This window comes from Schistosoma haematobium, chromosome 3 (assembly GCF_000699445.3).
Source record: "Schistosoma haematobium chromosome 3, whole genome shotgun sequence".
NCBI classification, from domain to species: domain Eukaryota; kingdom Metazoa; phylum Platyhelminthes; class Trematoda; order Strigeidida; family Schistosomatidae; genus Schistosoma; species Schistosoma haematobium.
Genome location: NC_067198.1, coordinates 36,613,694 through 36,629,597, shown reverse-complemented (window position 1 = coordinate 36,629,597; position 15,904 = coordinate 36,613,694). Strand labels below are relative to the sequence as shown.

At 33.2% G+C, this 15,904-nt stretch overlaps 1 protein-coding gene across 1 annotated transcript in view; it reads right to left on the bottom strand.

Annotated features, from left to right (window-relative positions):
• MS3_00005680 (uncharacterized protein) overlaps nt 1-15,904 on the bottom strand; it is a 93,840-nt gene that overhangs the window by 50,808 nt on the left and 27,128 nt on the right. The window contains exons 13-18 of the mRNA XM_051213770.1: nt 13,884-14,145; nt 11,041-11,144; nt 7,607-8,110; nt 4,941-5,069; nt 2,693-2,938; nt 298-897 (exon numbers count right to left, since the gene is read on the bottom strand). Coding sequence (XP_051069774.1) covers nt 298-897; nt 2,693-2,938; nt 4,941-5,069; nt 7,607-8,110; nt 11,041-11,144; nt 13,884-14,145 — 1,845 coding nt within the window. The remainder of the gene's footprint in view (nt 1-297; nt 898-2,692; nt 2,939-4,940; nt 5,070-7,606; nt 8,111-11,040; nt 11,145-13,883; nt 14,146-15,904) is intronic.

Sequence of the window (15,904 nt, the reverse complement as noted above, 5' to 3'; positions counted from 1 at the left end):
ATGTTTTCCTATACTAATTGACATCTTTAATCTACAATGAACACTTTCTACACATTAAATTCATCCCTACAGTCTACTGAACGACATAAACGACAACAAGATCCATTTGATGAGACCTTCACGTTTATAGATAAGAGACAGCAAAAATTATCGTAAAATCTACAGGTGATCCCTGACGCGAACAACACATTAATCACACTTGCACAAGCAGAAATCAATATAACATTGAATATAATTACATTACATTAGATAAATAGTATTTAAAATGAATGATAAATGCACATTTAGATAAATTACCATAATTGGTTGTAACCGGTGATAGGAAGGATGTATAAGGCGTTTTTTAGGTGAAACCTTACTAGATGATGATAATGTTTTGTTATTGCCACTGACAACACCAGAAACACCACCGAATCCGTTGCCACCGTTACTACTACTACCGGTAGTTGAAAGAGAATCTGACCTACTATCATCACCACAACATAAAGTAGAATTACGTTGATGTATAAATAGTAGAATACGTGACAACTGTTGCATAGTCCAACGAAGAAAATTACATTTTATTAACAAATGAAACACTTCATCCGATTGATTGTCATAATATGAACAATTCTGATTAGAATTGTCAGATGTAAACGATAATTTCCTTGTTGGTGTTGTTACAGAGGCAATGGCTTTAGATTCATCTTCAGTATTATCAATATTATCATCGGTCTGATTAGCTTCATGATTATTATCAACAGAATTATCACCAATGCACTGAGTGGTTGATGATGAGGAACTCGATGTTGTTGTAGTTGATGCAGTGGCTTTTGTAAAACTGTCCATAAATGACAGCAATACATCACACCAAACATCCATTATAGCTGTATTCTCGTTAATTTTACAACTGAGAACCTAGTAGTATACATTGAGAATAATAATAAATGAGAGTGTGCATACATACATACAAACATGTATAAAAACAATTTACAGATAGTTTTAAACAAATTTGAATGTTTGATAAAGCACTAAATTAAGCTGGAATTTCTAAGATGACAAAGACTTATTTACGTATACTGAAACAGTGTCAAGTTTTAGATCCAATAAAGTTTTGGAGTTTAACTTTTCATTTCAAATAATAGCTTGCAGCCGAAATAATGATGAGTAAATAATACGCCGAATGTCTTATAGCCATCTCAGGTGGATGGAACAGGTCTATCACATAACTGAATGATCCATTCACTTTCTAAAATTCCTCACTCAACGGTCCTATCATATGTGCAAATGTTCGGAAGACTATTTTATATTATTTGTACGTCTAAAAAAATATGCGAACGAAACACTATATTGTAGCGTATTTGTCTTGTAATAAATATTCACGTACCATATATCACAGAAGTAGCAAACAAACTTTATTATCTATCGAGGAAATTTTGTCCGTATCCAATATGTGTTGTAATTTCTCTTATTACAACCCAACTATTCCTATTTCTTAGTAATCTTGGACACCAGTTCACTCGACAAGTCCCAAATCATAACACGGTTGAACAGGAAAGAAATTATATTTAAATCATGAGTCAGTTGAAGCTAGACCACCATTGAAAACCTGGAAGCACTGGACGGCAGTTTCGTCCTAGTATGGGACTCCTCAGCAGTGCGCGCGAAGCCAGTAGGTTCTGGGTTCGAATCCCGCGGGGTGCGGGATCGTGGATGCGCACTGATGAGGAGTCCCATACTAGGACGAAACGGTCGTCTAGTGCTTCCAGGTTTTCAATGATGGTCTAGCTTCAACTGACTCATGAGTTCAATCTGTGAAAATTTCTAAAATCTCCACAAACCCCTTCTGATAAGAAATTATATTCCAAATAACAACGGTAGATGGGGGTAAGCACGATAAGAAAAACACTAGTATATTTATAGTTTTTACATGAGAAGATTCTAGTCTTCTCCAAGTATCGACTAGCGCTGATTGGATAAGAAATAACCAATCAGCGTGCACCAACACAATCTTGCACGGAACATGCTTTAATCTAATCTATGTCGCGCTAACAAGATGGATCATCATTTCGTATGCTAAATATTTGACTAGCCACAAGATGAATTCCTGAAAGCTATAATGAGCAGCTATGATATGGTCTTGTTCAAACATGTGTTAACGATGAAACAATCATTACACAGAACAGTAAAAAGTTTTTGAGAAATTCATTTGCTTGAAACAAAGTGTGCATTCCTGATAAGTTACATAAACCAAAACAAAACAACTGTGTAGTGTGTTTAAATTATTAGTGTTTCACCAGAAAATGTGGGGCCACAATGAATGCTGTCTACAGAATGGATAAATTTCTAGCTCAGGTTGAACAAGTCGAATAAAAAACACAAATGTGCTGATTTGAAATAAGATCTCTAATGTATATCACACTTCAATATGCAATAGTCGTACAATATATGAATGGGAAAATGGGTAACAGAGTCGAATATATCGCTCTTGTTGACCATTGAACACATGATGGATAACCTCAATCTGAATTTCTGTGTCGTCACTGTTTGAAATAATTACATATCAGTTGTGTAAGTCATTTTATGCATTAGAAAATAACAACATTAATTAAAGCAACAATTAAAATGTACTAATGACCACACGTTCACACACACACACACGTACAGGCAATGGATAAAAGTATTTTATTTTTCTAGGTAAACAAAGAATTACCTTATCCAATTTCGATGTAAAAACATGAGTTAAACTGGTTTGAATTATTGGTACTAATAGACGACGACATTGTGGATCAGTAAATAAGGTTGAATGAATAGTTTCAGTTAGAATTTTTTGGCTTGGCAACTCACAACTTTCTAATGTACGTGTTAATAATTGTACGATGAATTGAGATAATTTTAATTTTGGATAAACTTTTGTTAAGTTTTTAATAATTTCTGGCACATGTTTAAATATAATAAGCTGTGTTTTTTTTTAAAAAAAAAGATAACAAATATAGAGAATGAGGAATAAATGAGAAGGAATTAAGTAAATCATATGTAGATACATAGTTTAAGGCAGTAAATTGTCAATGATTACGTCACCATTTGATAACTAGCGGCTTAAAAATTTAACGTACTTCAATTAGGTGATTGAAAGGAGTCAGGAGGAAACTATAGACTTCGTGCATCACCAAGGTTTCCTATTAATATTGATAGAATTCAACTATTTCGGCATGTCAGTGGTGATATCTCAAACTGTAAAGTTAAGTAGTGGAAGGTTCAATTTCCACAAGGAGTATCAGTTCCCTCAATTTTGTAGGTACGTCTTTAGGACAATCGTCAACTACCATGAAGCATATCCTTACAGTTTCTTGCCAACTATTTCGAAAGCAATGTAACATCAAAACATATCTCATGTTATGTTGAATTACTCAAACTAGTAGCCGTACTGAAACTTTAAAAGAATTTGATTAGCATCAAAGACATTTGTTACATTACTCAGTAACCAATTAGTGTAACATACTTAATCCTTATATATAGTTCATTAATCCATTAAGTGCTTAGAGTAATAATCATTGGAGAAGAATAGCCGTATACTTGGTCTGCAGTTTATAACTCATAAATACTCTGCAGTAACGTATATATAATGGATAATATATATCTGAAATACACGAGTTATATAGCGAAGGCTGATATATGTGTTCTGGACTGAACTGGCTAAGATAGACGTGAAACTACTATACAGAGGACCAATAGGGACTTAGAGTAAACTCAAGGTTGCTAGCGCTGTTTTGATGCATCAATGGTTTAGCACAGGAACAAGGTCATAGAAGTCGGTATCCTCATTGGCAATTTTGTCACATGATATTTAACTGGCCATAGGACATAACAAGTATGGTGAAGAAAAAACCTATGATTGTGATGTACAACTATTTAAAATGTATAGAATTGTAGAAGTGCACACTAAAACTGATTAAAGAACAAGTGTCTAAATTGTAATAACCAGAGTATTTGTAGTATTCTCATGTACTTCTTTCTTTGAGTACACCTCTTTATATGCTCTGCTTTAAGTCGTATTCTTCTGTGTACAGGCTAAGAATACTCAGTTTCGCGAACCAAAGTTAATGGAATTGGGAAAAAACGCGATAGCCAATGAGAAAAAGGATAAGTATTTATGTATATTACCTACTGAGTAGTAGCCGATCTCATGTTTGTCATTTTCTTTTTTATCCTGATCGTGGTCTATCGACTAAGTTCCAATGTGACAACTAGTTTAAGTAAAACGACTTGATCGGTAAAAAAAGATTTTTTAGCAGTGACGGCTAAACAAGAATGATATCAGTCACTAATCAGTGTAAATAACTCAGTCTGACAGATATGTTGTATCCGGAACAGCTAACTAGTAACGTTTCAGAATACGGCCCTAGGTGACCCAGGTTTAAATCCGATAGCAGGTGTCATCTACCTTAAGAATGCACATGCGTCTGGATAAAGAGATCCAGTTAGTATGAAATCAGTGTCCCGACAACTTTCAACCAACTCCGATTTGTAATAACTAAACTGAAGAACGTCACAAAATCAAAAATCAAACAATTGACAAGTCATTTGAAACTCAGACAATACCTATGCCGTCTTAACACAACTATCCATGTTACACAAACCTCGAGTCATGCTCGGATGGAAAAAGTTCTAAGCTTACAGTGACGTGCACGAGTTATCTTAATGCAGAAAAACAAACGAACTACTTATAAGTAGTAAACGGAATATATGCTTATTTTATAATATGGGATGTAAGACAGGATCATATTGCATCCGTGCAGCGTACGCAGCTGTTTCATTCTACACAATTGGACTATCAAATTTATGATTTTTTAACATACTGTAAAGTTAAAATAATTGGAAAGTATAAAACTCATTCAGAATTAACTATGAACGCGTGGAAATATTTGGTTTAAGTTTATTTTCGATAGAAATTTACTCACGCGTAGTAGAACATCATCAGTACGACAAGTCACATCAATTACTCCAGACAGGAAAGATTCGACCTGGCGTGTAAATAATGATTCAGCTTCTTTTTTATCCTTATCATTCAACTGCATAACATCTAAATGCTAAGAGAAGTAGAAGAAGGAGAAAAAACAGTAACATCTCTGGAATTTTATCTCCATGTGTTGGTGAATAGAAAAGTTTAAAAAAACTATATTTGAAAGCTTTCTAGTCACCAATTGCTATTACTTAATGTGAAATATAATTTGTGGTAATGATAATGAATTGAAACTAGTTGGTAGATTAACAACTGAGTCAGTTTCATTTTCAGAACCGAGCGGCAATAAACACAAGCTATTCGGCACCTGGTCTCATTAGAGTGCTAGATCAAGAAAATTAAGTATAGTTTATACGGCATCTTGTGTAAGTGAAAACCGCTAGTGATCAGTTGTTGTTTTTAGAAAAACTGATAGACAACCTGACAGATGTCTGATTGCCGTTTATATTTTCTTACCTTCTTTATATGTTATATTACTTAATTTACATGATAATCAGGCGGACAACATGTAACTGATCTAAGTTCAGTTGACGTGTGGCAGATTATTCGCTCGCCAGTTATACTGTATATAGCGAATTATTCGTATACGAAACAGAATCATCTGTCCTCAGCAAACAAGCGTCTAATAAGTGTTTCAGGAGAAACCTACGATTACTTCATGATACAGAATAACTCAGTATAAATGTAAATTTAATTATCCTTACTAGGTAGTATGCTTATAATACTGGGCCAGTGGAATTTCAAAACGTGTATTTATCAATATGAATTTTCCTTTCCAATACATCTTAATTTGACTAATTCTTTATAATGACCACATGTAATCACGCATTTTCGTAAGGCATTTATAACATATCGTGAATCTAACGACTGGAAAATTCAAAAGAGACGTGATTACAATACAATTCATGCACTGACTATACATATTGGGCTCTAAAGAGAGATGTCGTCACAATAAAATAGGTTGTAAATTAGTTAGGGATCAGTACGAATAGTTGTTAGGTGATTGGAGGAATTAAACAATAAACGCTGGATCAAGGTATTATGATATCCAATACTCATCACCAGAGTGTACGTACCTGAAATCTTGGAAGAATCAATGCTCCCTGGCGGACTCGATCCTGTATCACTCACCTTCACAGTCAGAAATGTCACCACTGAGGCCACTCGTGCCTCAATTGATCTGCATCAGGAATGAGATCCATTTACGATTGACTGATTACTGAGCAGGGACCAATGTCGTGTATGTCAATTCCTTTTTAGTACTGATTGAATTTTATCGACCAAGTTGTAATGTGCTCATTAGTCTAAGAGACTATACATTGTGTGCGCTATGTTGAGCTGTTAGGTGATGATGTCGAGTCACTTAGACTAGTGTGCAAATTGCAACTTTATAGATAAAATTCAATTAGCAATCGGAACGAATAGACTGATATAGATCACACTGATCACTATTCACTCAGTGATTGATTAATTGTAAATGTTGTTCTCAAGTCTTTACATTTTAAATACCTTGTAAAAGAAAGCTTCTTAGAAAATTGCACGGCTTTTGTTAAAACCTATTTAGTGCAATCAAATATCCCCAACTGAATGAATTTTCGAAATGGTGAAGTTACGAAACTCACTTTGCTCCATCAGGATACATAACTTGATATTTTTGCGTCAAAAACCTAGTTTATTTGCTGTATAGGGAAAAACGTTTTGCAATGGCAATTTTTTAAAATAGAAAACCTACAAAAATCCTACATAAATCTACAACACAGTGTAATATTTCTAAAAATAAACACTATCCATTAACTCATTGATGATAATTGATTAGTTCACACATCATTTGTTGTTATGACAATTAACAACGGACTAATTATATTACAACAATGGCAGAGATAATTTCCCTCAAACAAATGAATGTACAGCAATTAATCATTGTTTTCATACATTTTAATGGAACAAAGAGTAGACAAAGTCGATCTGAATAATGTGATGTATTTATGCCAAACATTTCGAAACGTCTGGTCATACGTATTTGTCAAGACATTTTATGAGAATCTAAGGTCGAACACCCAAGGTTATCGGAACAACGTATATAAGTAATTAGTTTTGAAGGAAATTTAAAATCTATATATTTAGTAGACTGATTTTATGACAGTGTTGTCTTGAATAATCAAAGAGTAATAACAATTGGTTAATTAATGGACATGCATAGTCAGCCAAATTCGGGAGTTGTACAGTAACTAACAATGAGAGACGCGCTTTAAAATAAACTAAGTTGAGCCGATAAACAAATGTGGTTTAGTGGCCTAAAGGCATTATGATTTTTGCGAAACACACAACTCTATGGTTTGATTTTATATGAGATCATTAGTAAGTACTGCTACGTAGTCCTATTAAAGTAGAACAATGAAAATACTGCCTAGTCAACATTCACTTTTAAAAGGTATCAGTTTCCTAAAGAGAATTATTTAGAGTAGGATTACACCAAGAATATTTCCTAGTTTGATATAATAAAGTGGTTAAAGAACATACAAAAAAATACAGCTTAAAGAATGCCAAAATATCAATTTTCTATCAAATCTGTACAATATTGAAGTGAAATAAACAATTATTTACCCTTGAACGAACAATAATTAAAAAGGCCCAATGTAATGTTGAAAAGATAAGTTGTACAGCTTTTGAATCAAAAAAGTGTCCAGTTGTAGGTGTCATGCCAATATTTCGATTATTAACACTACTATTAAACTGATGTTCCACTTTGTATCGATTAGAAGTACTACCAACACCACTAGATGCGTATGCTGATGACGATGAATGAGGAAGAGTAGAATTAGGTGAAGGATGATGATTTTGATACAATGCTGGATAGACAATTTCACATACCATAGCATTTAATAATTGTAAATAAGGTATATGTATTTTATAATATATAAATCCAGGCCCATTTAAATAACTGTATATTATTTTTTGTCGAACTGAATCAATCGATAAATCCTTATAACAACGAGCCAGTCCCATCAGAAGACTGTAACCTAAGTTTAAATTGATAATATGTTGATGTGTTTCATCCATGGTAGTCATAAGAAGTTGCAACATATTGTCAATTAGTGAACGAGTGAACTACAATAAATGGAAAAGAGAGAAAAACAAAAATGACAATAACCAAATTTACACACCGAAAAGATGTAACAATAACCTATTAAGCAAATAAAGTCAAGCAATCACAAGCGAGGACAAGTAAGCAACTAATTCAACAACAAATAAACGAAATTTTATTTTAAACATGCTTTCTTCTCAAGTGACAACGAAGTTCCAACAGATACACCACAAGTGATCAAACAATTTTTCGGGAAAAATTGACTCAGTGATTTGATGAGTAGAATCTCCTAAAATATACGTTTTGTCGACTTCAAAATAAAGCACTTCAATAATAGCCTTGTGATCTCGTCAGAAATGTAATAAAATATTCGACCAAGTAGCGAAATTCCGAGCATACCTGATTATGCAAACATCACGTTTCCTATTTTGTACATAAGTGAGTTTGTATTTGGTGAGTAGATTAGTGGCAATCTGCTTTATACATTCAAATTTATTTAGTTGGGGACTTGGTAACTATTAGAAACCAAATGAAACAAATCACTACTGACATTATTCCCTGTGATCATTATCTGTTTGATCTAGTGTTGTTATAGTTGAGCGCTGACATAGTGATCAGAACAGTTGCGGGACAATATTCTATACTCTGAAATATGGACTAGAATTTGATAGGAAAAGACACTTCGGCAAGAAAACATCTGCTGATACTAAACATGTGTGCACAACTCAAACATTGATGATGATTAAAATCGAACTCTTCCCGGTGGTCAACATCAAAAAGTCATACACACATGTGTTCAATGAAAAGCAGCGCTTTTTCTATGGTAGAACCACGATTACCAACAGCGAAAACATATTCTTCAATGTTTATCCATCTTTCAAACTATTTACAGTTCAGATTTTAGCAAAGGGTATTGAGAATTTGAGTTATTAGTCATTGTTTTTATTTAGTTATCCGATCGAATCACGAAAAAGCACTCAATTTCCAATAGGCCGGTCCCAGGTTCGTTCAGTTGGTCAGACAACTATAGTGGAACTAAAATATTTAATCTTAGGCACTATTGATGTACAACATTATATGAGATAGATTTAGTCTCATTGTAAACAATCTCCACAAATATTATAAGCAGAGATGGATAGTGGCTAGCAGTGGAATCCAGAACGTGCGTTTCGTCCTATTTAGGACTTATTAGCTGGGTGTACTTGCATTCTAGAGTTGATGTTCACTAAGAAAATCGAAACACCATCCATTTCTGATTACAATGCTTGTGATTTGAGGCAATATCGGGGAAATTCGCACAGGATACACAGATGCCAATAAGAGACTGATCAATTACAGTGAGATGGTGGAGAAGATTTGTAGCTCAAGTGGATGATTTTGATGGAGTTTTGTTCTCTGAGCTGGATGGTTTGCAGCAAACCATCCAGCTCAGAGAACAAAACTCCATCAAAATCAATTATAGTCCTAAACATCAATGAGAAGATTCAAACAACCAATACAAAATGAATCTACACAAATAGAAATTTGATATAATGATTTCGTTCCATTCTATTAACAAAAATTAGTTATTACGAATATTGTATGATAATAATCTGTCCAATTAAAATTGCTGTTTGAATGTTGCCCATTACAAGACAAATTCTTTTTTCACGAAACTAATTCGGACATGAAGTGATTTACATGACAAGTAATTTGTATTTATTGACTGTAAACAACTTGGTTGTAAATAATAAAATAATGTTGAAGAATAATTATTTACGTAAATTATAAAAGCAGTTAATTGACATATTCACTACGTTTTTTTTTAAATCTAAAAACTCACTTCATCGGATATGTATTATGCACATCAACGTATATAACACAGCCAAAATAAATTCAATAAACATATTAGTCAGTAGAAAATAACAATAAACTACTGTCAATGTATACACCGAGAAATCAGAATGCACTAGATCCAAATTGCTGTATAATTTGTTCATTAAATGTGTATTAATCCAATCCTATCAAACAAGTTATAATGTAGTTGTAGTCACCAATCTATATGGCTTTAGATCAATTGTTCGATAAAATCGACAGTAAGCTATGGACATAATTTTTTGTGTTGATTTGCACAAGTTAGTAAGGTATATTTGAAATATAGAGGGAATTGATGCTCCCTGTGGGATTTCAATCCTCATCACAAAATGGCACATCCAATAGTTATTTCCAGTCAGATATTCAGGACAGAGTTGATTTTCTTTATGAATAAGATGTCTATACATTAATCCACTACTGAAAACTAATCAATGTTATTTTGTCTAGTCGATACTGCTAATTGAACTCTGGGATTAAGTTCCAAAGTAATAACTGGTTTGACATATTGTATACTATATTTTTCATGTTATGTAGTTAAAGGAAATGAGCAGGAAGCATTATATCAAGGATTTACATTATCTGCTATTCGAGATCATATATACGCCGTGTCATGAGTACAAACTAGTCCCTAAGTTTCTTGTTGAAACTATAAGAAAGCTTGAATCAATATTCTTGAAAAACTCCAGAGAAGTTGAACAAAACAATTCGTTAGCATTTTCCAATACATTTCAATGAATTTCGAACATTCACAGTATTTATCTTGTTCTATAATCCAAATGGTCAAACCTATAAATCATCTATAAATTTTTATCTTATTCCTGGGCGATTTCTAGGACTTCAAGTTGTTTATGACCAAATATGTAAAGTAAATCACATCAATAAAAGTCAAAATCCGTTTCCTTACTATAAATAGTGAGATTTAATCGCATATTGTTGTAAATCTTTTCTTTAGGTAATTACTTTTTTTCTTCTTCTCTCTCTGTTCACATACACAACAATGAAAAATATGCGTTTTTAGTTGACATGTTCGAAACGAAAAAAATGTACTTGACAAGAAGAAATAATCTTAATTATTTTTTTTAAAACTAAAAAGACCTACTTTTCTTAATTCATTATCTTTTCGGGACAAATAAATACCTTGATGTAAACACATTATAATATCGTCTTGATAATTGCGCCATAGTATAACTTTAGTTAAATTTTCTAATTTATGAAAAATATGAACACAAGAAAGAGAAGAATATACTATGGTGTGAAACTTCAAACTTAATAATTCCCATAGCACCATACAACAAATATTATCATATGTTTACTAATGACTAGCTTCGAGAGGTAACTTTCTAAGTTCTATTCAGAAGTCAAAAGCAGTGAAGTTCAACCATGTTGAGTGTGAGAAAAATATCACCGATAACGATGGAAAATAGTTGCGTTACGTGGCAACTTGTTTAAAATTATAAATGTAGACCATCGAATCCTAACTAAGTGGTTTGAAAAATAAGTGGTCTCTGTGAAAACTCGATTTCCTAGGTTCGAGATCCCTGACAGGGTCTTGCATGTGCAATGATGAAGTGTCCTAACCCCAATACGTAAAGCGTGTTCATTGCTTTCTGATTTTCAACAGTTGTTTAACCAAAATCAGTCCATTATAAAAAACTTCAAACATTGTTTATATTGTTAAGCATTTGTCAATTATTGAGGAAATCGATTACATTAGTAACTATAGTTCAAATTCATTCTTAATCAGGTTACTTCATTTATCGCGATTTTTTGTCTATGCAGTTATTATTTTTGTGGTTATATTTTAGGTTTAATCCTTAGGTTTGACCACCATAGATGTGATAAAATTGTTTGCAAGCTGTCTAGGTTTTCGGTCAAGTAGACATTGTTTCTTAATAATAATCATTTTAAGTCAAAAATATCGGAATTAATTATCGAAAAGAATGAAACTATGGTAAGCCATGGTGTTGCATATTTACACCGCAGTATACCTATTGATAGGTGCCTAGACTTTATTAGTGATTTACTGGAGAATGACTATACTTCATCAGTCTAAACACGAAATCCCTAAAACTATGCTTAAAATAAACCTTATTTACCATATTTACCTTATGTTATACAAACAAAGTGGCGATGGGATCCCTTTGTATCCCCGATTGTATCTAACCTGTTTATGTCATATGCAGGATCAAATACTTTCGCCATTGATATTAAACCATGGATTTGTCTCAGACATACGGACGATAATTTTGTCATAATGAAAAACACTTTCCTATCAACTTTTTCTACGCTGATCAATACACTCTGATTCCTCATTATATTCACATACAAAAGTGAAAATGAACACAATGAGCTTTCATTTTTTGATTATTTAATTAGAAGAAATCTAAACATCTACAATAAACCAACACTATTCATCATGTTGACTTCAATTCAGTACATCCACTCAATGCCAAAGTCCCTCTAGCTCTAAATCTTTTTAAAACAACAACCAAGATCATAACATTGAAAGAAGATAAGTAAAGAAAACAGAAGTATATAAATAACATCTGATAATTTTCCAATGAATATTACTCACAATGTGCTAAAGCAACTCATTATTAAGTAATAGTTCGAATAAAATATCATGGAGTAGTACCGTAGTTTTACCATACCGTCACGGTATAACATAAGAACTCCAAAGAATCTTAACGCAACACAGAATTAAAGCATACAACAAAACAACTAATATCCTTCTAAATGATTTAATTCGTATAAGGGATAAAATTCGCTTTACGTCAAAACAGCACTGTGTCTACAGATAAGGGTGTGTCAGTTGTGATGCCTTCTTTGTTGCAGAGTCATCTTGTGAAATCCTGATTGGAGCCAAAGAACACCTAGGTTGGACAAAAAGACCACCTTTAAAACTTGAAGAACTCCAAATTAGATCTTCAATTAGCATCAAGTCGATGTTAAAAAATATCGAAATAGAAAAACTAACCCAACTACAACGAAAGGCTAGTAGCTAAAGCTTACCATCTATTTTTAAATCTTATTGTCCTCAATGTGAGAGAAAGAATCACTATCTATCCAACTTGAAGCATCCATAGGAGCTACCATGTTGGATTACAACCACATCTCACACTATTATCATAAAGAAATTCAACTCTAACTTTCCACATTGCACTTTTCACATCCATTAAGATAAATATAGATACACAAGCATGTCTCATATAAATCACCTCGACAGCAGCGACATGATATTGACTTGATCAGCCCTGTTTTTTATTTATTGTATTAAATATTTTTGCTTTGTTCCTATGTACTGTTCAAAATTGGGTTAATTTAATATCACAGTTGAAATCATGAACCGACTTAAGTTAGACAACCAATGAGAACCTGGGAGCACTGTACGTCTGTTTCATCCCAGTATGGGACTCCCTATCAATGCCCATCTATGACCCCCTACGCGGGAATCGGACGCAGAGACTTCGGTCTCGAATGGGGACGCTTAACCTCTAGACCACTAAGCCAGGATCCAACGGTTTTAATGTCCAGCTTTAATCAATCCATAATCTTGATCAACCTATCATCCATTGCCTGCGGTGGATAACTATCTCACACCCTACAAGGATTGAACTCCACTGGTCACGGCTTCTCACAAAATGGCCATCCAATGATTCTGGGTTTTCAATAGTGATCTGGCTAAAATCGCTTCGCAATTTCAACTGTGAAAATACTACAATCGCCACAAATCCCTCGTCAATTTAATTTGTTTGTTTATCTATTTTGTGAAGAAGCGGCTTACATAGAGTCACGAAATGCTCGGAAATATAATTTTATACTAACTGAGATATTGCAATTATATGTTTTTGTTAGTAGTCACTTTTGCTGTACAGTACATTCTAATTACAACCAGTAATCTCTCGCTTCTACGATAATCACATCAACAAATTAATCACTGACCATCAGTAGTATGATAACTACTACAAACAAGTGTTTGTATGTGTAGTGTATCCATGCGATTACGTGACGATGATGATGTTGAAAAGTTAGGCAACGATAGAATATTATTCAATCCACTTGAATTTGAATTTATTGTATTAAGTCCAATAGAACTGGAACCAGAACCCGAACCACTACTTAAACCATAAGCAATCGGTCCATCATCTTCACAATAAGATGGTTGGCATAAATAACGACATGAATTCACTTGATTCATATCCATCTGTAAATGTACAAATAAAGGCGTTACAAAAAAGGGTAAATTAGTATTATGATGAAAGAATACTTTTGGTAATTTTTCCGTCCACTTAGTGAATGAGTGATGTATATTAATGTGTAATTTTTATTTCAAGTCATAACTTTCAATATAGTTGTGTTTCTTCTTTATCCAACATATCAAACTGCGATAGACTGAATATGTTCACATCAAACATTTGTGGATAATTTAAATGGCTTGAAACCAAATCTTGAATACAAATTACATCTTGATATGAAGCATTCACTCACTAATTGAACATAAAAACTACTTAAACTATTGGATAAAACAAACATTTAACGAAAATTGTAAACATTAGATAACATTAGCTGAAAATGAGTAGTCAGACATAGTGAAACACTGGGTAATTATTTTAATTACGATCAACTTGTACACTTAATTTATCCATTAATCTACATGAAAGTCGATCATAAAACGCTTAACATGATTGCATTTTACAGTGTTCATAGTTGACTCCATAGAAAAAGTAATATGCCAATAATTCAGTTTTAAACAATCTAGCAATTAAACGTTAACACATTTATGATGATAGTATCAAATAGTCCATAATTATTATCTGAGATTCAAAATATTGCATGTTGGATAGTGTGAATATTAAGTTTAGAAATTTTCAACTGAACTGAACCAGATGTTGAATAATGGACTATATGGACATCATATATAAGTGATAGTTACTTACCAAGTGGAAGTTTTAGTCAGCTTTGAGTCACTCCAGAAACTAAATTCCTGAGGGGAATATCTTACTATTATCACAAGTCTGTAAAGGTGGTAGTACAACTTCACCCACAAACCTCCAGTTGCTACTTATAGTCTAATGGCTCCCCAACCTGTCTGACTGGCATGACAGAAACTAAAAAAACAATCGTTCCAACTAGTATAACTCAATTGAGTTATCACGATATATAACTGCAACCATTAAGTGAAGACGGCAACTTCGACCTGGATGATTCACGATAATTAGACTTAACGTGGAATATGCGACTCATCAGCAATGCCCATCCACGAGCTCACAGTGGATAGAACCCAGAACTTTCAGGGCACATAGTGAACGTTTAGCCTTAACACCACTAAATTAACAAACATCTAATGGTTTATAAGTCTACGTGCAATCAATTCGCAACATTGTGCAATCATCTGATGTCATTGGTGGATAATTGATTCACATTTGACTACTAAGGAGTCCCATAGTAGAATGAAACAGCTATTAATTGATTCTTGCCCTTTAATTGTGGTTCGATTAAGATTAGCCAGTGATATAAACTATGCAAAACTACTAATCAAATCATAGTCTGTCGGTGTTTTAGTAAATTTGGGTAAATCGTGCGAACATACTGAGTCAACTAGAAGTAGAGCATGATCAAAAGTTCCATCCAGAGGAAGAGAGAGAGGGAGAATGTTAGTTTAGGGAGGTTATCGTTCAGAACCACTTCTATCATCTAATTGTTCCACAAAACGAAAAAAACAGATAAACAGATTTCCAAGCGTTATGAGATTTGAAAATACACAGTCATAATGACGGATGACAAACGACCAATCATTTTCAAACCATAACTGTGACAAAAACGCAATTAAGTCTTTTGTCAAAAACGCACTATTCCCAATAATTTGCATATTATTATCATCATATTTGTCTATTACATGATAAAGTTTTAGCTAAATAGACATGCTATCTACTAATGTGCAACAATTTTATTATGAACAACAA